The sequence below is a fragment of the Rhinoraja longicauda genome, chromosome 12 (genome assembly GCF_053455715.1).
Source record: "Rhinoraja longicauda isolate Sanriku21f chromosome 12, sRhiLon1.1, whole genome shotgun sequence".
Lineage (NCBI taxonomy): Eukaryota > Metazoa > Chordata > Chondrichthyes > Rajiformes > Arhynchobatidae > Rhinoraja > Rhinoraja longicauda.
The window spans coordinates 53409915-53431780 of NC_135964.1; the positions used below are offsets into that span (position 1 = coordinate 53409915).

At 51.1% G+C, this 21866-nt stretch overlaps 2 protein-coding genes across 4 annotated transcripts in view; one reads left to right on the top strand and one right to left on the bottom strand.

Annotated features, from left to right (window-relative positions):
- LOC144598614 (lipase member H-like) overlaps positions 1 to 21866 on the bottom strand; it is a 64398-nt gene that overhangs the window by 36857 nt on the left and 5675 nt on the right. The window lies entirely within an intron of this gene.
- On the top strand, positions 1938 to 13943 carry LOC144598613 (lysozyme C-like). Of its 3 annotated transcripts, none has more exons than XM_078408816.1 (5): positions 1938 to 2050; positions 6034 to 6240; positions 7892 to 8068; positions 9914 to 9992; positions 13463 to 13943. In XM_078408816.1, exons 2-5 carry the CDS (start codon positions 6111 to 6113, stop codon positions 13524 to 13526), a joined length of 450 nt encoding a protein of 149 aa, XP_078264942.1. In that variant the 5' UTR covers positions 1938 to 2050; positions 6034 to 6110; the 3' UTR covers positions 13527 to 13943. The 3 variants fall into 3 exon arrangements, with proteins under 3 accessions (XP_078264942.1, XP_078264944.1, XP_078264943.1); XM_078408818.1 differs by having other exon boundaries at positions 7895 to 8068; XM_078408817.1 differs by having other exon boundaries at positions 6046 to 6240.

Genomic DNA, 21866 nt, shown 5'->3' on the forward strand with positions numbered 1-21866 from the left:
TGATCATTCTCAATCAGTACCCCGTTCCTGCCTTCTCCCCATACCCCCTGACTCTGCAATCCTTAAGAGCGGAGGTCACGGGGAGATGGGAGCTCAGGACCGCTCTCTAGCTGGTGAGAGGACGGTTCAGTTGCCTGATAACAGCCGGGAAGAAACTGTCCCTGAATCTGGAGGTGTGCGTTCTCAAACTTCTGTACCTCTTGCCCGATGGGAGAGGGGAGAAGAGGGAGTGGCCGGGGTGAGAATTGAATTGAATTGAATTGAATAAATTCCATTAGCCAAGTACGTACATACACAGAATGTGCCTTGGTGCTCCGCTCGCAAGTAACAACACGACAACTCCCTATACACTGGGATCAGCCAATCATACCTGTCCCGCCTGCAGTTGGTCCAAAATGCCGCAGCGAGACTCCTGACGGGTACCCGTACAAGGGACCACATCACCCCGATTCTGGCCTCTCTCCACTGGCTCCCAGTACAGCACAGAATCAACTTCAAGCTCCTCCTATTCACATACAAAGCCCTAAACGGGCTTGCCTTCCCCTATATCAAAAATCTTCTAACCCACCACTCTATCTCCAGGTCCCTCAGGTCAATAGACAATAGACAATAGGTGCAGGAGGAGGCCATTCGGCCCTTCGAGCCAGCACCGCCATTCAATGTGATCATGGCTGATCATTCTCAATCAGTACCCCGTTCCTGCCTTCTCCCCATACCCCCTGACTCCACTATCCTTAAGAGCTCTATCTAGCTCTCTCTTGAATGCATTCAGAGAATTGGCCTCCACTGCCTTCTGAGGCAGAGAATTCCACAGATTCACAACTCTGACTGAAAAAGTTTTTCCTCATCTCAGTTCTAAATGGCCTACCCCTTATTCTTAAACTGTGGCCCCTGGTTCTGGACTCCCCCAACATTGGGAACATGTTTCCTGCCTCTAACCTTAATAACTATCCTTAATAATCTTATATGTTTCGATAAGATCTCCTCTCATCCTTCTAAATTCCAGTGTATACAAGCCTAGTCGCTCCAGTCTTTCAACATACGACAGTCCCGCCATTCCGGGAATTAACCTAGTGAACCTACGCTGCACGCCCTCAATAGCAAGAATATCCTTCCTCAAATTTGGAGACCAAAACTGCGCACAGTACTCCAGGTGCGGTCTCACTAGGGCCCTGTACAACTGCAGAAGGACCTCTTTGCTCCTATACTCAACTCCTCTTGTTATGAAGGCCAACATTCCATTGGCTTTCTTCACTGCCTGCTGTACCTGCATGCTTCCTTTCAGTGACTGATGCACTAGGACACCCAGATCTCGTTGTACGTCCCCTTTTCCTAACTTGACACCATTCAAGTCGGACATCACCAAGGTCGGCCGACTTGGGGCTACTGACTATCCCGATGTCTCGGTTTAAGCTCAGGGGTGACCGCGCTTTTGCGGTTGCAGCTCCTAGACAGTGGAACAGCATCCCTCTCCCCATCAGAACTGCCCCCTCCATCCACTCCTTTAAGTCCAGGCACAAAACCTATTTCTACTCCCTAGCGTTTGAGGCCCTCTGAGGGGGCGCTGTGAACTGTTTATGTGTGTGCTGTTATGTTTGTGTGCCATTGTATGTTCGTTTCTTAGTACCTGAACTGATGTACAGCACTTTGGTCAACGTGGGTTGTTTTTAAATGTGCTGTACAAATAAAATTGACTTGACTTGACACGCAGTAAACAATTAAGAATAACACGTAATTGACAATGTACTAATCGGTGAGGCTGGTCGGTGATTATGCTGCTGGCCTTGCCGAGGCAGCGTGAGGTGTCGATGGAGCCTGGAGCCTGGAGCCCCCTCCCCTCCCCTTCACTCCCACTCCTGTCCCTTCTCCAGTCTCCTGTCCCGCTCCTCCCCCTCCCTCTGGCCTGCTCTCACCCCTCGCTCAGCGGTTCCCAGGCGTCAGAGAGCGCAGGCCGCTGTGGGCGGAGGTTGCGTGAGACAGAGAGCGGCTGTGGCAGCAATCCCCAGCAGCTCGGAGCTGCAGAGACTGGAGCAGGGAACCTCAGGAGGAGGTAAGGGGTCGGGGAGTCCCACATAGAGAGGGGCTTCCCCTCACCGCCGGCAAATACAGAGGGGTTTCGGGGGCAGAGATGAAACAATGGGCATAGTGTAGAGGGAATGGTCCACCCCGTGCTATCCCTGCCCTGGGAGTGTGAGTGACAGGGCAGTGTAGAGGGAATGGTCCACCCCGTGCTATCCCTGCCCTGGGAGTGTGAGTGACAGGGCAGTGTAGAGGGAATGGTCCACCCCGTGCTATCCCTGCCCTGGGAGTGTGAGTGACAGGGCAGTGTAGAGGGAGCTTCACTCCGGGTTTTTTTTATGTTTTAATTTTTTAAATATTTTAAATCAAAAATATTTATTCAAATATTAAAATAATATATACAATACAATAAAACCAAAACAGAACCCACCGCCAGAATACTATACAAACAAATATACCAGTTGAAACTATTATACAATTATATTACAATCCCCATCCAGGATACCTCCACTCCTCGCGGTGCCCAGCGGTCCCAGAGACCCCCAGGGCGCCCGTGGACAGCGCGCGGTCCCTCTCCAACCCCAACCGGGCGCGGACGGACGTAACCCCGGAAAAGGGGCAGGCAGCCGGCTCGGGCAGAGCCCTCTTCCGCCTGGCGCCGCGACTCGAGGGCGGCCATCTTGGCCGGGCCCAGCAGCAACCCGACCCAACAAGGACATCTTCGGCCCCCCCACCCTCTCCCCCCACACACAGGGGGTCCAGAGATGAGGGCGGTGGGTGGGAAGTGCAGCCAAAAAGCAACGAGCAGCCCCTTTAGATATTGGAACAGGAGCTGCAACCTCACACACGCCATGTACACGTGGTACACAGACTCACACACTCCATGTACACGCGGTACACAGACTCACACACGCCATGTACACGCGGTACACAGACTCACACACTCCATGTACACGCGGTACACAGACTCACACACTCCATGTACACGCGGTACACAGACTCACACACTCCATGTACATGTGGTACACACACACTCCATGTACACGTGGTACGCAGACTCTTCCAGCCCGCAACAGTGGCAGGCGGCTGGCGAGTCTGTGAACCGCGCGAGGAACAGGTTACAGGGGACTCCTCGGTGCAGTGCCCCCCACCCCAGGGCCCCGATGGAGAGGCGTGAGCTTCACTCTGTGTCCCTGCCCTGGGGAGTGTGTGAGGGGGCGGTGTGGATGGAGCTTCACTCTGTGTCCCTGCCCTGGGGAGTGTGTGAGTGAGGGGACGGTGTAGAGGGAGCTTCACTCCGTGTCCCTGCCCTGGGGAGTGTGTGAGTGAGGGGACGGTGTAGAGGGAGCTTCACCCTGTGTCCCTGCCCTGGGGAGTGTGTGAGGGGGCGGTGTGGATGGAGCTTCACTCTGTGTCCACCCCGTGCTGTCTTCCTGCCCTTTATTTATTTTTTTACAAATACTTTATTCCAAACACAAACACAAACACACAGGGCAGTAACGCGATCAAATCAGAAGCCGCCCGTATCGGCAGTTTACAAACAAAACAGTCGTCAGATTAAAATCCCGCCAACTTTGTCAACAATACACTCCCCCCCCCCCGCGGCGACCGGCGGTCACGGAAGGCCTCCAGCGTCCCCGTGGGCACCGCGTGTGCGTGTTCCCTCTCCAGGGACACGCGGGCACGGACGTGACCCCGGAAGAGGGGCGGGCAGCCGACCCTTGTGCGACCGACGACTACCCGCTGCCTGGACCCGCGAGCGGCCATCTTGGCCAGGCCCAGGAGCAGACCGACAGGGAGACCCCCTCCTCCCCTCCCCTCCCTCCCTCCCCTCCTCCCGACCCCCCCCCCCCCCCCCCCCCTCTGTACCGGGTGCCCAAGGGAGGGTGTGACAGGACAGTGTGAAGACATTTTCTGGGCACCATGTAATAGGAAAGATGTTGTCAAGCTGGAAAGGGTTGAGAGAAGATTTACGAGGATGTTGCCAGGACTAGAGGGTGTGAGCTACAGGGAGAGGTTGAGCAGGCTGGGTCTCTATTCCATGGAGCGCAGGAGGATGAGGGGTGATCTTATAGAGGTGGATGAAATCATGAGAGGAATAGATCGGGTAGATGCACAGAGTCTCTTGCCCAGAGTAGGGGAATCGAGGACCAGAGGACATAAATTCAAGGTGAAGGGGAAAAGATTTAACAGGAATCTGAGGGGTAACTTTTCCACACAGAGGGTGGTGGGTGTATGGAACGCGCTGCCAGAGGAGGTAGTTGAGGTTGGGACTATCCCATCGTTTAAGAAACAGTTACACAGGTACATGGATAGGACAGGTTTTGGAGGGATATGGGCCAACGCAGGCAGGTGGGGCTAGTGTAGCTGGGACATGTTGGCCGGTGTGGGCAAGTTGGGCCGAAGGGCCTGTTTCCACACTGTATCACTCTGTGAGTCTATGACCTGCTCAGTATTTGAAATACAACCAGGGATTGCTGAATGTAGTCGACACCCTCCAGCGTGTGTTCTGAGAGTATTTGACTGAGGCTTGTTAAATGTTCCTTACTCTGTCCCAATCCCATCTCTTTCTCAACAATGCATCTTCTGATGAGCTACTGCATGGCCGATCATGAGGGGAATAGACAGGGTTAATGTTCAGTCATGTCCAGATTATGTGGATTCAACAACCAGAGAACAAAGGGTTAAGGTGAGAGGGGAAAGATTTAATAGGAACCTGAGCGGCAGCTTTCTCACACAAAGGGCGGGAAATGTCTAAGCTATGGACGTCTAACAAGGGCAGGACTGACACAGTCAATGGCAGGATAGTATGAGTATTGAGTTTAAAAGGTGGACACAAAATGCTGGAGTAACTCAGCGGGACAGGCAGCATCTCTGGAGAGAAGGAATGGGTGACGTTTCGGGTCGAGACCCTTCCTCAGACTAATGTCAGGGGAGGGAGCGGGACAAAGATAGAATGTAGTCGGAGACAGGAAGACTGGTGGGAGAACTGGGAAGGGGAGGGGATGGAGAGAGAGGGAAAGCAGGGACTATCTGAAGTTAGAGAAGTCAATGTTCATACCGCTGGGGTGTAAGCTGCCCAAGCGAAATATGAGGTGCTGTTCCTCCAATTTGCGCTGGGCCTCACTCTGACAATGGAGGAGGCCCAGGACAGAAAGGCCAGATTGGGAATGGGAGGGGGAGTTGAAGTGCTGAGCCACCGGGAGATCAGGTAGGTTAAGACAGACTGAGTAGAAGAAGAGTGGAGGCATCATAAAATGCTGGAGTAACTCAGCGGGTCAGGCAGCATCTAGGAGAGAGGGAATGGGTGACGTTTCGGGTCGAGACACTTCTTCAGACTGAGAGCCTTCTTCCATCAGTCTGAAGAAAGGTCTCGACCCGAAACGTTACCCTTTCCCTCTCTCCAAGGTGCTGCCTGACCCGCTGAGTTACTCCAGCATTTTGTGGTACCTTCGATTTGTACCAGCATCTGCAGTTATTTTCCTTCAGAGGTTGAGCGAGGATGTTCAGCGAAATGATCGCCGAGCCTGCTCTTGGTCTCACAGGGTAGACTGACTCCCGGCGAGACCATGGATAGGTGACGTTTCACTGAGTGCTGGAGTAACTCAGCGGGTCAGGCAGCATCTCTGGAGAGAAGGAATGGGTGACAGAGTCCCGCCAGCTCCCCTGACATCAGTCTGAAGAAGGGTCTCGACCCGAAACGTCACCCATTCTTTCTCTCCACAGATGCTGCCTGACCCGCTGAGTTACTCCAGCACTCTGTGAAACGTCACCTATCCATGTTCTCCATAGATGCTGCCTGACCCACTGAGTTACTCCAGCATTTTGTGTCTACCTTCGATTGAGACCAGCATCTGCAGTTTTATTCCTAGACTGAAACGAAATGATCCAAACCTCGGGTTTACAGCATCTGAGCAGTGTTTTGCTTTTGGGCTTGGGTGTTGGGAACCTTCTGGGGATTGGACCAGTGCTCAGTTACAGACTGTGTTCCCGGCTTGTTTGTCTTCTCTTGAGGAAACTCTGCAGCCGTTGACTGACCACCGCAGAGGCTGGAGCTGCAGACGACGAGAGGCCCGGTGGGGAAGGACAGGATGAGGGTGTTTTTGACTCTGACAATCATCCTGGCGGCCACGAGTGGCAAAATCTTCGACAAGTGTGAACTGGCTCGGCTTTTCAAGGAGGGAGGACTGGATGGATTTAAGGGGCACAATCTGAAAGAATGTGAGTCACAAATCAAGGGGTTTTGAGACAAAATAATTGGAATTGAATTGAATAAATTTTATTGGCCAAATATGTGCACATACAAGGAATGTGCCTTGGTGCTCCGCTCACAAGTAACAACACGAACGTACAGTAGACAATAGACAATGGACAATAGGTGCAGGAGGAGGCCATTCGGCCCTTCGAGCCAGCACCGCCATTCAATGTGATCATGGATGATCATTCTCAATCAGTACCCCGTTCCTGCCTTCTCCCCATACCCCCTGACTCCGCTATCCTTAAGAGCTCTATCTAGCTCTCTCTTGAATGTATTCAGAGAATTGGCCTCCACTGCCTTCTGAGGCAGAGAATTCCACAGATTCACAACTCACTGACTGAAAAAGTTTTTCCTCATCTCCGTTCTAAATGGCCGACCCCTTATTCTTAAACTGTGGCCCCTTGTTCTGGACTCCCCCAACATTGGGAACATGTTTCCTGCCTCTAACGTGTCGAACCCCTTAATAATCTTGTATGTTTCGATAAGATCCCCCCTGATCCTTCTAAATTCCAGTGTATACAAGCCTAGTCGCTCCAGTCTTTCAACATATGACAGTCCCGCCATTCTGGGAATTAACCTAGTAAACCTACGCTGCACGCCCTCAATAGCAAGACAGTAAACAATCAAGAATAAAGCATTATAATTTACACACGTGAAGAATGAAATAAAATACCGGAGCAAAAGGAGGCTACAGACTTTTAGTTGTTGAGCAGAGCTACTGCTCGCTGTTTTGATGTCTGGCTGTGGCTGCTTTGACAGTCCGGAGTCGCCTTCCAGAGGGAAGTGCTTCAAAGAGTTTGTGTCCAGGGTGAGAGGGGTCAGAGATGATCTTGCCCGCTCGCTTCCTGCCCCTTGCAGTGTACAGTTCGTCAATGGGGGGGAAGGTTGCAGCCAACAACCTTCTCAGCTGTGCGAATGATCCGTTGTAGCCTCCGGATGTCGTGCTTGGTGGCTGATCCAAACCAGACCATGATGGAGAAGGTGAGGACGGACTCTACGATGGCCGTATAGAACTGGACCATCATTGCCTGTGGCAGATTGTGTTCCCTCAGCTGCTGCAGGAAGTACATCCTCTGTTGGGCCTTTCATCTCAAACAAACCTGCCCTCACTCATCGATCTTTGTTTTATATTTTCTAGTGTGAGAATCCCTACGCTGGAATTTAGAAGGATGAGAGGGAATCTTATAGAAACATATAAAATTCTTAAGGGATTGGACAGGCTAGATGCAGGAAAAACGTTCCCCGATGTTGGTGGAGTCCAGAACCAGGGGTCACACAGTTTAAGAATAAGGGGTCGGCCATTTAGGACTGAGATGAGGAGAAACGTTTTTACCCAGAGAGTTGTGAATCTGTGGAATTCTCTGCCACAGAAGGCAGTGGAGGCCGATTCACTGGATGTTTTCAAGAGAGAGTTAGATTTAGCTCTTAGGGCTAACGGAATCAAGGGATATGGGGAGAAAGCAGGAACGGGGGGGGGTACTGATTGTGGATGATCAGCCGTGATTATATTGAATGGCGGTGCTGGAGTGAAGGGCCGAATGGCCTCCTCCTGCACCTATTTTTCTATGTTTCTCCACGTTTCTAATGATGGGCTGTTTCTCGGTTGTGATGAAGCAGGGGTGTGCACAGCGTTCTACGAGAGCACGTACGACACGCGTGCGGTCAACATCAACTGGAATAGCGGCAAGGCCCTGTCCATGGACTGCGGCATCTTCCAGATCAACAGCTTCTGGTGGTGTTTGGACGAGGAGACCCCGGTCACCAAGAGGAACTGTGGCATGAGCTGTGGCGGTGAGTCCTCTCGACGGATATTCAGCTGCGGTCAGGGCTGGTTGGACCACACTTTAGTCTAGACTAGACCAAGTGGACATGTTGGGCCCAAACCCCTCCTGCATTGGTGCAGAACTCCCCCCCCCCCCCACTCCTTCCCCCTCCCTCCCTCCCCCTCCCTCCTTCCCTCCCCTCCCCCTTCCCCTCCCCCTTGTTCCTCCTCCCCGCTTCCCTACCTCCCTCCCTCCCCCTATTCCTCTCCCCCTCCCCCCCACTCCATCCCCTCAACCCCCCTTATCCCCCTCCCTCCCCACTCTCCCCCTCCACTTCCCCCTCCCCCTCCCCCTCCCCCCTCCCTCCCCCCATTCCCCTCCCCCCATTCCCCTCCCCCTCCACTTCCCCCTCCCTCCCTCCCCTTCCACTCCCCCCCCTCCCCCTCCCCCTTATCCATTCTCCTCCCCGCTTCCCTATTGACTTCCAGTTTACTAATAGCAGTATTAAGACATTTAATTCTAAACGTGGTTAAATGAATTTTTGTGCGGAGTGTGGGCATTCTTTGAAAATGTACGGGAGATGCATATCTGGTTTCTGGGTTGCATATCTGGGTTGGGAGCCCACTTTAAAAGTAATCGCTGATGGCCATAAACATCGCGAAAATCCCCACTCTTACCTGACCGTCAAACTGCCCCCTCCAATCCAGCTGTCAAATGTCCTGATGGTAAATAAATTGGTTAAACACAAGTATTTTATGGTATCTTCAAATAACTTTACTTAATTTAATATTACGTGCTTCTAAATACATCTAAGACAACCTAGCAAACCTGGGGACAGCGTGCGACAGACAGCACCCGCAATAAGCTACGATACCTGGTGACAAGCCAGCTGTCACCGAGAAATTTCACTGACAATGATTATTCCGTGACGCGCTGAGATCCACTATGATTCATTGAAGACTCCTCACGATCGTGCCCACGACACCCGGCGAACTGTCGGCGACAGCCTAGACGCCAGCAGTCGCCTTCAAATCGCCTAAGTGGGACAGGCCCTTAAGGCAGCAACTCTATCACTGTGTCACCGTGACGCCAGGTTGCAGGTTAATTGGCTTCTTACATTGTCCCTCGTGCGTAAGATACAACTAGTGTATGGGTGATCGAAACAGGCGAAACCTTCACTATCACAGTGCTATTTGTAGGATCCTGCTGTTCCCATGTTGCCTACGGTATGTAGAAACAAAGAACTTCAGATGCTGGTTTACACCAAAGATAGACACAGAGTGCTGGAGTAACTCAGCGGGTCAGGCAGCATCTGTGGAGAACATGGATAGGTGACGTTTCACAGAGTGCTGGAGTAACTCAGTGGGTCAGGCAGCATCTGTGGAGAACGTAGATAGGTGACGTTTCACAGAGTGCTGGAGTAACTCAGTGGGTCAGGCAGTATCTGTGGAGAACGTGGATAGGTGACGTTTCACAGAGTGCTGGAGTAACTCAGTGGGTCAGGCAGCATCTGTGGAGAACGTGGATAGGTGACGTTTCACAGAGTGCTGGAGTAACTCAGTGGGTCAGGCAGCATCTGTGGAGAACATGGATAGGTGACGTTTCACAGAGTGCTGGAGTAACTCAGTGGGTCAGGCAGCATCTGTGGAGAACATGGATAGGTGACGTTTCACAGAGTGCTGGAGTAACTCAGTGGGTCAGGCGACATTTCAGGTTGGGTCTGAAGAAGGGTTTTCTTCCCCAGAGATGCTGCCTGACCCGCTGAGTTAGGATCAAACACCTGTCTCTGGCGCTGCAAGACAGTAGCTCTCCCACTGCACCACCCTGACCCGTCCTCATTCTGTTTATAGTAATATTTATCTCTTTGTTTCAGATTTTCTGGACGATGATCTAACCGATGACATCAAGTGTGCGAAGTCTATTGTCACGCTGCATCCCGGAATGAAAGCTTGGTAAAACCAACACTATACCCCCTAACGAAGTGTAGTCATAGAAACATAGAAACATAGACAATAGGTGCAGGAGGAGGCCATTCGGCCCCTCGAGCCTGCACCGCCATTCAATATGATCATGGCTGATCATCCAACTCAGTATCCCGTACCTGCCTTCTCTCCATACCCCCTGATCCCTTTAGCCACAAGGGCCACATCTAACTCCCTCTTAAATATAGCCAATGAACTGGCCTCAACTACCTTCTGTGGCAGAGAATTCCACAGATTCACCACTCTCTGTGTGAAAAAAAAACGTTCTCATCTCGGTCCTAAAAGACTTCCCCCTTATCCTTAAACTGTGACCCCTTGTTGTGGATTTCCCCAACATCGAGAACAATCTTCCCGCATCTAGCCTGTCCAACCCCTTAAGAATTTTGTAAGTTTCTATAAGATCCCCCCTCAATCTTCTAAATTCCAGCGAGTACAAGTCGAGTCTATCCAGTCTTTCTTCATATGAAAGTCCTGCCATCCCAGGAATCAATCTGGTGAACCTTCTCTGTACTCCCTCTATGGCAAGAACGTCTTTCCTCAGATTAGGAGACCAAAACTGTACGCAATACTCCAGGTGCGGTCTCACCAATGCCCTGTACAACTGCAGCTGAACCTCCCTGCTCCTATACTCAAATCCCCTCGCTATGAATGCCAACATACCATTCGCTTTCTTCACTGCCTGCTGCACCTGCATGCCTACTTTCAATGACTGGTGCACCACGACACACAGGTCTCGATGCATCTTCCCTTCTCCTAATCGGCCACCATTCAGGTAATAGTCTGCTTTCCTGTTCTTGCCACCAAAGTGGATAACCTCACATTTATCCACATTATACTGCATCTGCTATGTATTTGCCCACTCACCTAACCTATCCAAGTCACCCTGCAGCCTCCTAGCATCTTCCTCTCAGCTAACACTGCCCCCCAGCTTCGTGTCATCCGCAAACTTGGAGATGTTGCATTCAATTCCCTCGTCCAAATCATTAATATATATTGTAAGGCACAGCACTGAGCCTTGCGGTACCCCACTAGTCACTGCCATAACTCTTACCATAACTCAGCGGGTCAGGCAGCATCTGTGGAGAACATGGATAGGTGACGTTTCACAGAGTGCTGGAGTAACTCAGCGGGTCAGGCAGCATCTCTGGAGAGAAGGAATGGGTGACGTTTCGGGTCGACACATTCCTTCTCTCCAGAGATGCTGCCTGACCCGCTGAGTTACTCCAGCATTTTGTGATACCTTCGATTTGCACCAGCATCTGCAGTTATTTTCCTAGAGTAACTCAGCGGGTCGGGCAGCATCTCTGGAGAAAAAAATGAATAGGTGACGTTTGAGGTCAGGACCCTTCCTCAATCCCCATTTTGAACTGAAACGTCACCCATCCTTTTTCTCCACAGATGCTGCCTGGCCAGCAGAGTTACTCCAGCACTCTGTGTCTATCTTTGGTATAAACCAGCACCTGCAGTTCCTTATTTTTACAAAGTCTATATTTAGTTGGCATGACCAAAAACATTATGATTTTTGAATATAATCCATAGTCTGTACCTTAAGAACCAGGGGACATAGTTTTAAGGGGAGGGTGGGGGGGTGGGGAATGTTTTAATAGGAACCGAGGCCAACTTTTTCACACAGAGGGTGGTAGGTTTATGGAACGAGCTGCCAGAGGGGGTAGATGAGTCAGGGACTATAACAATATTTAAAAGACATTTGGATAGGTAGATGGATTGGAAAGGTTTAGAGGTTGATGGGCCAAATAGACAATTGGTGCAGGAGGAGGCCATTCGGCCCTTTGCACCAGCACCAGCACCGCTATTCATTGTGATCGTGGCTGATCATCCACAACCCCGTTTCTGCGTATAAACTCCGTACAGACAGCACCCGTAGTCGGGATCGAACCCGGGTCTTCGGCAGGTGTTTCTGTGAGGCAGCAACTCTACCGTTGCGCCACCGTGCCGTCTCCAGTGATTGGGGCGGGTGACAGGGATAGAAACACAGAAACATAGACAATAGGTGCAGGAGGAGGCCATTCGGCCCTTCGAGCCAGCACCGCCATTTATTGTGATCATGGCTGATCATCCACAATCAGTAACCCGTGCCTGCCTTCTCCCCATATCCCTTGATTCCGCTAGCCCCTAGAGCTCTATCTATCTCTCTTTTAAATTCATCCAGTGAATTGGCCTCCACTGCATTGGCCTCTGTGGCAGAGAATTCCACAAATTCACAACTCTCTGGGTGAAAAAGTTTCTTCTCACCTCAGTCTTCAATGGCCTCCTCTTTATTCTAAGACTGTGTGGCCCCTGGTTCTGGACTCCCCCAACATTGGGAACATTTTTTTTGCATCGAGCTTGTCCAGTCCTTTCATAATTTTATACGTCTCTATAAGATCCCCTCTCATCCTTCTAAACTCCAGTGAATACAAGCCCACAGTCTTTCCAATCTTTCCTCGTATGTCAGTCCCGCCATCCCGGGGATTAACCTGGTGAACCTACGCTGCACTGCCTCAATAGCAGAGGGGATGTTCAACGAGATCTGGGTGTCCTAGTGCATCAGTCACTGAAAGGAAGCATGCAGGTACAGCAGGCAGTGAAAAAAGCCAATGGAATTTTGGCCTTCGGAACAAGAGGAGTTGAGTATAGGAGCAAAGAGGTCCTTCTACAGTTGTACCGGGCCCTGGTGAGACCGCACCTGGAGTACTGTGTGCAGTTTTGGTCTCCAAATTTGAGGAAGGATATTCTTGCTATTGAGGGCGTGCAGCGTAGGTTCACTAGGTTGATTCCCGGAATGGCGGGACTGTCGTATGTTGAAAGGCTGGAGCAATTAGGCTTGTATACACTGGAATTTAGAAGGATGAGGGGGGATCTTATTGAAACATATAAGGTAATTAGGGGATTGGACACATTAGAGGCAGGAAACATGTTCCCAATGTTGGGGGAGTCCAGAACAAGGGGCCACAGTTTAAGAATAAGGGGTAGGCCATTTAGAACGGAGATGAGGAATAACTTTTTCAGTCAGAGAGTGGTGAAGGTGTGGAATTCTCTGCATCAGAAAGCAGTGGAGGCCAGTTCGTTGGATGCTTTCAAGAGAGAGCTGGATAGAGCTCTTAAGGATAGCGGAGTGAGGGGGTATGGGGAGAAGGCAGGAACGGGGTACTGATTGAGAGTGATCAGCCATGATCGCATTGAATGGCGGTGCTGGCTCGAAGGGCTGAATGGCCTACTCCTGCACCTATTGTCTATTGTCTATTGTCTATTGTCTATTGTCTATTGACGTCCTTCCTCAAATTTGGAGACCAAAACTGCACACAGTACTCCAGGTGCGGTCTCACCAGGGCCCTGTGCAACTGCAGAAGGACTTCTTTGCTCCTGTACTCAACTCCTCTGGTTGTGATGGGGTCGAGCTTGCATCTTCCCACACTGACTGACGCCTCTGTGTTTTACAGGGTTGCCTGGACCAACAGGTGCAAAGGACAAAACATTGACAGGTTTGTCGAAGGCTGCATATAGATCTGCCGCTGCTGATTGGAGCGACCGACTACTGACATGTATTGTGACTGTTCTCGTTAACTTTACACTAATGCTGCCTCTTCAAGAGGTGAGAGATCTATTCTCCTCCCCCCCCCCATTAACCTGCCCCTTAACCGAACACACTCAGAGTTGATCTCAGAGTTTAGTTTAGAGATTAGAGATACAAACTTATCCCTGATGGGAGAGGGGAGAAGAGAGACTGGGCGGTGATTATGCTGGTGGCCTTGCCGAGGCAGCACTTGCAACAAAATAAGCTTCATTAAATAACTTGCAATTTAGTTTAGCTTATAGTTTGGTTTAGACTTGCAGCATAGACAATAGACAATAGACAATAGGTGCAGGAGGAGGCCATTCGGCCCTTCGAGCCAGCACCGCCATTCAATGTGATCATGGCTGATCATTCTCAATCAGTACCCCGTTCCTGCCTTCTCCCCATACCCCCTGACTCCGCTATCCTTAAGAGCTCTATCTAGCTCTCTCTTGAATGTATTCAGAGAATTGGCCTCCACTGCCTTCTGAGGCAGAGAATTCCACAGATTCACAACTCTCTGACTGAAAAGGTTTTTCCTCATCTCAGTTCTAAATGGCCTACCCCTTATTCTTAAACTGTGGCCCCTTGTTCTGGACTCCCCCAACATTGGGAACATGTTACCTGCCTCTAACGTGTCCAACCCCTTAATAATCTTATACGTTTCGATAAGATCTCCTCTCATCCTTCTAAATTCCAGTGTATACAAGCCTAGTCGCTCCAGTCTTTCAACATACGACAGTCCTGCCATTAGCAGAATTAGCATAAAAACAGGCCCTTCGGCCCACCGAGTCCACGTCACCCGCTCACACTAGTTCTATGTTATCCCACTTTCCCATCCACTCCCGACACTCTAAGGGCCAATTAAACTACCAACCAGCACGTCTTTGCCACACCTGGAGAATCCCCAGGCGGTCGCAGGGAGAATGTGCAAACTACGTACAGACAGCACCCAAGGTCTGGCTCCATTTTAGCCCAACGCTTTTAATTTTTGGGCACCCGGTACAGAGGGTCAGGAGGGAGGAGGGGGTCTCCCTGTCGGTCTGCTCCTGGGCCTGGCCAAGATGGCCATCCGCGGGTCCAGGCAGCGGGCAGTCGACGGCCTCACAGAAGTCGGCTGCCTACCCCTGTTCCGGGCTTACGTCCGTGCCCGCGTGTCCCTGGAGAGGGAACACGCACACGCGGTGTCCACCGGGACTCTGGAGGCCTTCCGTGAACGCTGGTCGCCGCGGGGGGTTGAATGTATTGTTGACAGAGATGGCGGGATTTTAATGTGATAATTGTTTAATTTGTAAACTGCCGATACAGGCGGCTTTTGTTTGATCACATTTTGCTTAGTATGTTTGTATGTTTTTCTTTGGAATAAAACTTTTATATATTAAAAAAAAAAAAAAAAAAAAAGGTCAGGATCGAACCCGTGCCTCTCGGGTGCTGTGAGGCAGCAACTCTACTGCTGTGCCACCGTGCTGCCCTTCTTGGGCGGTGGGTTGGTGGGAGAGTGGTAACAGGATCCATGGCGTAGGTTTAGGTGTAAGGTTATTATTGCTATGTGCAGCGAGGTACAGTGAAAAGCTTTGTTTTCTGTGCTGTCCAAACAGATCAGACAATACTACACAGAAATACAACCAGGTCAAACTCAAGCACAACAGGTAGAGCAAAGGGGAAGATACAGAGTGCAGAATCTACACCGATGAGCCAAAACATTATGACCACCTGCCTAATATGCTGTTGGTCCTCCGTGTGCCGCCAAAACAGCGCCGACCCGCCGAGGAGCAGACTCTACAAGACCCCTGAAGGTGTCCTGTGGTATCTGGCACCAAACTTTAGCAGCAGATCCTTCAGCAGCTCCCCACAAGCCTTGCCGTTTCAGAGATGCTCTGACCCAGTCGTCTGGCCATAACAATTTGGCCCTTGTCAAAGTGGCTCAGGTCTTCACTCCTGCCCATTTCTCCCGCATCCAATGCGTCAACTTCAAGAACCGACTGTTCACTTGCTGCCTAATATATCCCACCCCTTGACAGGTGCCATTGTAACGAGATAATCAGTGTTATTCACTTCGCCTGTCAGCGGTCATAATGTTTTGGCCGATCGGTGTAGTTCTCAGCGTTGTAGTACATGAGTTCCAGAGACATAAAACATAGAACATGGAACACTACAGTGCAGGAACAGGCCCTTCAGTCCACCGTGCCTGTGCTGAACATGATGCCAAGACCAACTCTTATCTGCCCGCACGTGATCCACATCCCTCCATTCCTTGCAGATCCATGTCCCTGTCCACATGCCTCTTTAACACCACTATCGTATCTGCCTCCACCCCCACCCCTGGCAGTGCGTTCCAGGCCCCCACCCCCCTCTGTGTAAAACACTCGCCCCCCCACATCTCCTTTAAACTTTGCCCCTCTTACCTTCAAGTAGGGGTTGCCAACTTTCTAACTCCCAAATAAGGGACAAAAGGTGACGTCACCTCACCCAGCCAGCGGCCACGTGCTCCCGCTCCACCAACGGCGGCCACCCGGACCAGGAGGCGGGTTGCCACACAACCTCCGTTAGGCGAACGCACTCGGCCCCGCTCCCCGAACACACTCCATTCGCCTGCACTGACCGGGCCTACAGTGGCCCCCCGGGCCTACAGTGTCCGGGCCTACAATGTCTGGGCCTACAGTGTCTGTGCCTATACTGTCCGGGCCTACAGTGTCCGGGCGTACTGTGTCCAGGCCTACAGTGTCCGGGCCTACACTGTCCGGGCCTACAATGTCCGGACGTACTGTGTCCAGGCCTACAGTGTCCGGGCCTACACTGTCCGGGCCTACAGTGTCCGGGCCTACACTGTCCGGCCCTACTGTGTCCGGGCCTACAGTGTCCGGGCCTACAGTGTCCAGGTCTACAGCGTCCGGGCCTACACTGTCCGGGCCTACAGCGCCCCCCAGGCCTAATACAGGACAAGGGTGGTCCCGTACGGGACAAACAAATTTAGCCCTATATACAGGATGTCTGGCAACACTACCTTCAAGCTGTGCTCAACAAATGTGTTGGACATTTCCACCCTGAGAAAAAGCTTCTGACTGTCAACCCTATCTGTGGCCCTAAAGATTTTTATACACTTCCATCAGGTCTCCCCTCAACCTAAATTGCCCTCTCAGGCCCCGAGACCGTCAGAGACGGGGCAAGGAGGTTACCTTGGGAACCATTACACAGTACTGCTGTCTTTTCTTTGCTCGTTAGCTTGATTTTCTTTTGTAATGTTAAAGCCCGTGCGCGTGTGCTCTGAAATAACAAACACCATCAGACACTGATAGTAACTTTATTACACTAGTGGGAACGTCACTGCGAGTACGGTCACGTAAGCGCCAGCTCCTCACGGCGGTCCCACTCCATTATTCTGTGCACGGCACTATATTTACACACGAGTAGCCAGGGTCCAGACAATCACACAATCAGCACATTCTTATCGTCTGGAACAAGAGGAGTTGAGTATAGGAGCAAAGAGGTCCTTCTGCAGTTGTACAGGGCCCAAGTGAGACCGCACCTGGAGTACTGTGTGCAGTTTTGGTCTCCAAATTTGGGAAGGATATTCTTGCTATTGAGGGCGTGCAGCGTAGGTTTACTAGGTTAATTCCCGGAATGGCGGGACTGTCATATGTTGAAAGACTGGAGCGACTAGGCTTGTATACACTGGAATTTAGAAGGATGAGAGCAGATCTTATCGCAACATATAAGATTATTAAGGGGTTGGACACGTGAGAGGCAGGAAACATGTTCCCAATGTTGGGGGAGTCCAGAACAAGGGGCCACAGTTTAAGAATAAGGGGTAGGGCATTTAGAACTGAGATGAGGAAAAACTTTTTCAGTCAGAGAGTTGTGAATCTGTGGAATTCTCTGCCTCAGAAGGCAGTGGAGGCCAATTCTCTGAATGCATTCAAGAGAGAGCTAGATAGAGCTCTTAAGGATAGCGGAGTCAGGGGGTATGGGGAGAAGGCAGGAACGGGGTACTGATTGAGAATGATCAGCCATGATCACATTGAATGGTGGTGCTGGCTCGAAGGGCCGAATGGCCTCCTCCTGCACCTATTGTCTATTGCCTATTGTTGTTCTGTGCAGCACTACTTGGCGATGGAGGTTTTTCTCCTTCAGTCACAACACCCTCTACAGTTCTGCAAAACCACCTGTTATTCTTTAGCCAGCAATTCTCAGTAAAGCAGGCTCACCAGGCGAAACATACATTCTGTCACGTACACATTAACCCTTAAACTCACATCCTCCTCTACTTTATTATAAAACAAATTTAAAAATAACCAACTGCAATGTGTTTATAGCTGCTGTTTAAACTGTTGTACAATCAGGGTTTTTTTCAGATTGTTTAACATTCGATTTGATGTGAATTAATAAATAAACTCAGAAAACGTTGGGTCTTGGGTGTTTCATTGCCATGGAAGAGTCATAAGGTCATACGGAATAGTAGATTTGGGCCAATCGGCCCATCAAGTCCACTCCGCAATTCAATCACAGCTGATCTATCTCTCCCTCCTAACCCCATTCTCCTGCCTTCTCCCCATAACCCCTGACACCCGCACTGATCAAGAATCTATCTGTCTCTGCCTTAACGATATCCACTGACTTGTGGCCTCCACAGCCGTCTGTGGCAAAGAATCCCACAGATTCACCACCCTCTGACTAAAGAAATTCCTCCTCATCTCCTTCCTAAAAGAACGTCCTTTAATTCTGAAGTGTCAAAGGAACAGCAGCATAACAGGTCTGCAAACACAAGATGCATTGAGAATACACAACGCCTCTCATTATTTTATATACTTCTATCAGGTCTCCCCCCTTCTGGCGTTCCGGATAAAACAATCCCAAGCTGTCTTATCCAGGCAACATCCTGGTAAACCAGATAGACACAGAGTGCTGGAGTAACTCAGCGGGTCAGGCAGCATCTGTGGAGAACATGGATAGGTGACGTTTCACAGAGTGCTAGAGTAACTCAGCGGGTCAGGCAGCATCTGTGGAGAACATGGATAGGTGACGTTTCACAGAGTGCTGGAGTAACTCAGCGGGTCAGGCAGCATCTGTGGAGAACATGGATAGGTGACGTTTCACAGAGTGCTGGAGTAACTCAGCGGGTCAGGCAGCATCTCGGGAGAAAAGGAATGGGCGACTTTTTGAGTCGAGCCCCATCAACATTCTGATAACTCCAAGATTGTGAACAAGTGTCCTGACCCAAGTGTAATGTCACCTACCCACGTTCTCCAGGGATGCTGCCTGAGCTGCTGAATTACTCCAGCACTTTGTGTCTCTAATCAATTTGGTAAACCTCCTCCACACTCTCTCCAAAGTCTCCACATCCTTCCTGTGATGTGACCAGAACTGCATGCTATACTCCACATGCAACCTAGCCAAAGTCATAACTAGAGTTGCCATCTGTCCCGTATTAGTCGGGACATCCCGTACTTTGGGCAAACTTTGCTTGTTCCGTACGGGACCTCGCTTGTCCCGTATTAGGCCCGTGGGGCACTGTAGGCCCGGACACTGTAGACCCGGACACTGTAGACCTGGACACTGTAGACCTGGACACTGTAGGCCCGGACACTGTAGGCCCGGACACTGTAGGCCCGGACACTGTAGGCCCGGACACTGTAGGCCCGGACACTGTAGGCCCGGACACTGTAGGCCTGGACACTGTAGGCCCGGACACTGTAGGCACGGACACTGTAGGCCCGGACACTGTAGGCACGGACACTGTAGGCCCGGTCAGTGTGGGCTAACGGAGTGAGTTCGGGGAGCGGGGCCAAGTGTGTTCGCCTAACGGAGATTGCGTAGCAACCCGCCTCCCGGCCCGGGTGGCCACCATTGGTGGAGCGGGAGCACGTGGCCGCTGGCTGGGTGAGGTCACGTGAGGCGCGGGTGGTGCCATCAACTTTTGTCCCTTATTTAGGAGTGAGATAGTTGGCAACCCTAGTCACAACACAGTAAATTGTAGGCCTCTGGGTAGTGATGTAGAGCAGAGGGATCTAGGAGTACAGGTGCATGGTTCCCTGAAGGTCGAGTCGCAGGTAAATAAGGTGGTCAAAAAGGCTTTTGGCACATTGGCCTTCATCAGCCAGAATATTGATTATTGAAGTTGGGAGGTCATGTTGCAGTTGTATAAGACGTTGGTGAGGCCGCATTTAGGATATTGTGTTCGGTTCTGGGCACCGTGTTATAGGAAAGATGTTGTCAAGCTGGAAAGAGTACAGAGAACATTTACGAGGATGTTGCCAGGACTAGAGGGTGTGAGCTACAGGGAGAGGTTGAGCAGGCTGGGTCTCTATTCCCAGGAGCGCAGGAGGATGAGGGGAGATCTTATAGAGGTGTACAAAATCATGAGAGGAATAGATTGGGTAGATGCACAGAGTCTCTTGCCCAGAGGTGGGGAATCGAGGACCAGAGGACATAGATTCAAGGTGAAGGGGAAAAGATTTAATAGAAACCTGAGGGGTAACTTTTTCACACAGAGGGTGGTGGGTGTATGGTACGAGCTGCCAGAGGAGGTAGTTGAGGCTGGGACTATCCCAACATTCAAGAAACAGTTAGACAGGTACATGGATAGGACAGCTTTGGAGGGATATGGACCAAGCGCGGGTAGGTGGGACTAGTGTAGCTGGGACAGGTTGGGCGGTGTGGGCAAGTTGGGCCGAAGGGCCTGTTTCCACACTGTATCACTCTGTGACTCTATGAAGGGCATGTTTCCACACTGTGTCACTCTGTGACTCTATGACTTCTATAAAGCTGCAACATGACATCCTGACTCTTTCTCAATGCCCTGACCAATGAAGGCAAGTGTACTGTAAGCTTTAATTACTGCTCCATCTACACGTGTGGCCACTTTCAGTGAGTTATGGACTTTGACCCCATGATCTCTTAGCACGGCGGCGCAGCGGTAGAGTTGCTGCCTCACAGCGCCAGAGACCCGGGTTCCATCCTGACTACGGGTGCTGTCCGTACGGAGTTTGTACGTTCTCCCTGTGACCTGCGTGGGTTTTCTCCGGGTGCTCCAGTTTCGTCCCACACTCCAAAGACGTGCAGGTTTGTAGGTTAATTGGCTTCTGTATGGGTCACCAATGGTCTCGCAGACTCGATGGGCCAATGGGTCTGTTTCCTCGCTGTGTCCCTAAACTAAAGGTAAACTGAACTAAATTAAGAAGTAATTAATTCAACTTATCTTGTTGCACGCGCTGCCTCGGCAAGGCCAGCAGCCCAGACCATCGCACACACAAACTAACCTCCCTTCCACCGACTCCATCTACACCTCACGCTGCCTCGGCAAGGCCAGCAGCCCAGTCTATCGCACACACAAACCAACCTCCCTTCCACTGACTCCATCTTCACCTCACGCTGCCTCGGCAAGGCCAGCAGCATCATCAAGGACCAATCTCACCCCGGCCACTCCCTCTTCTCCCCTCTCCCATCAGGCAAGAGGTACCAAAGTGTGGAAACGCACACCTCCAGATTCAGGGACAGTTTCTTCCCAGCTGTTGTCAGGCAAGTGAACCGTCCTCTTACCAACTAGAGAGCGGTCCTGACCTCCCATCTACCTCACTGGAGACCCTTGGACTATCTTTAATCAGGCTTACTGGACTTTACCTTGCACTGAACGTTATTCCCTTTATCCTGTATCTGTATACTGTGGACGGCTCGATTGTAATCATGCACAGTCTTTCCGCTGACTGGTTAGCACGCAACAAAAAACCTTTTCACTGCACCTCGGTGCACGTGAACATACGATAATAAGCTAAACTCTAGACTAAACTAAACTCGGCTGCCTGAGGCAGGGTCTCGACCCGACACTATCCAGAGATGCTGCCTGTCCCGCTGAGTTACTCCAGCTTTTTGTGTCTATCTTTAGTTTAAACCAGCATCTGCAGTTCCTTCCCAAACTGAAGTGTAGTCCAATCTGCCCTCTCCTTGACTCTCCTTGCTCCAGAATGAGAATCTTTTGGAGATTTGTGTGGCTCGGTGGCTCGGTGGCGCGGCGGTAGAGTTGCCGCCTTACAGCGAATGCAGCGCCGGAGACCGGGTTCCATCCCGACTACGGGCGCCGTCTGTACGGAGTTTGTACGTTCTCCCCGTGACCTGCGAGGGTTTTCTCCGAGATCTCCGGTTTCCTCCCACACTCCAAAGACGTGCAGGTTTGTAGGTTAATTGGCTGGGCAAATGTAAAACCTGTCCCTAGTGTGTGTGTAGGATAGTGTTAGTGAGCGGGGATCGCTGGTCGGCGCGGACCCGGTGGGCCGAAGGGCCCTGTTTCTGCGCTGTAT

What these genes read in the sequence shown, in the direction of transcription:
- LOC144598613 (XM_078408816.1), top strand. Translation starts at nt 6,111, where the DNA reads ATGAGGGTGTTTTTGACTCTGACAATCATCCTGGCGGCCACGAGTGGC. An exon ending in GGGGCACAATCTGAAAGAAT is followed by an intron (nt 6,241 to 7,891) that starts GTGAGTCACAAA and finishes GTTGTGATGAAG; the next exon opens with CAGGGGTGTGCACAGCGTTC. An exon ending in CTGTGGCATGAGCTGTGGCG is followed by an intron (nt 8,069 to 9,913) that starts GTGAGTCCTCTC and finishes TCTTTGTTTCAG; the next exon opens with ATTTTCTGGACGATGATCTA.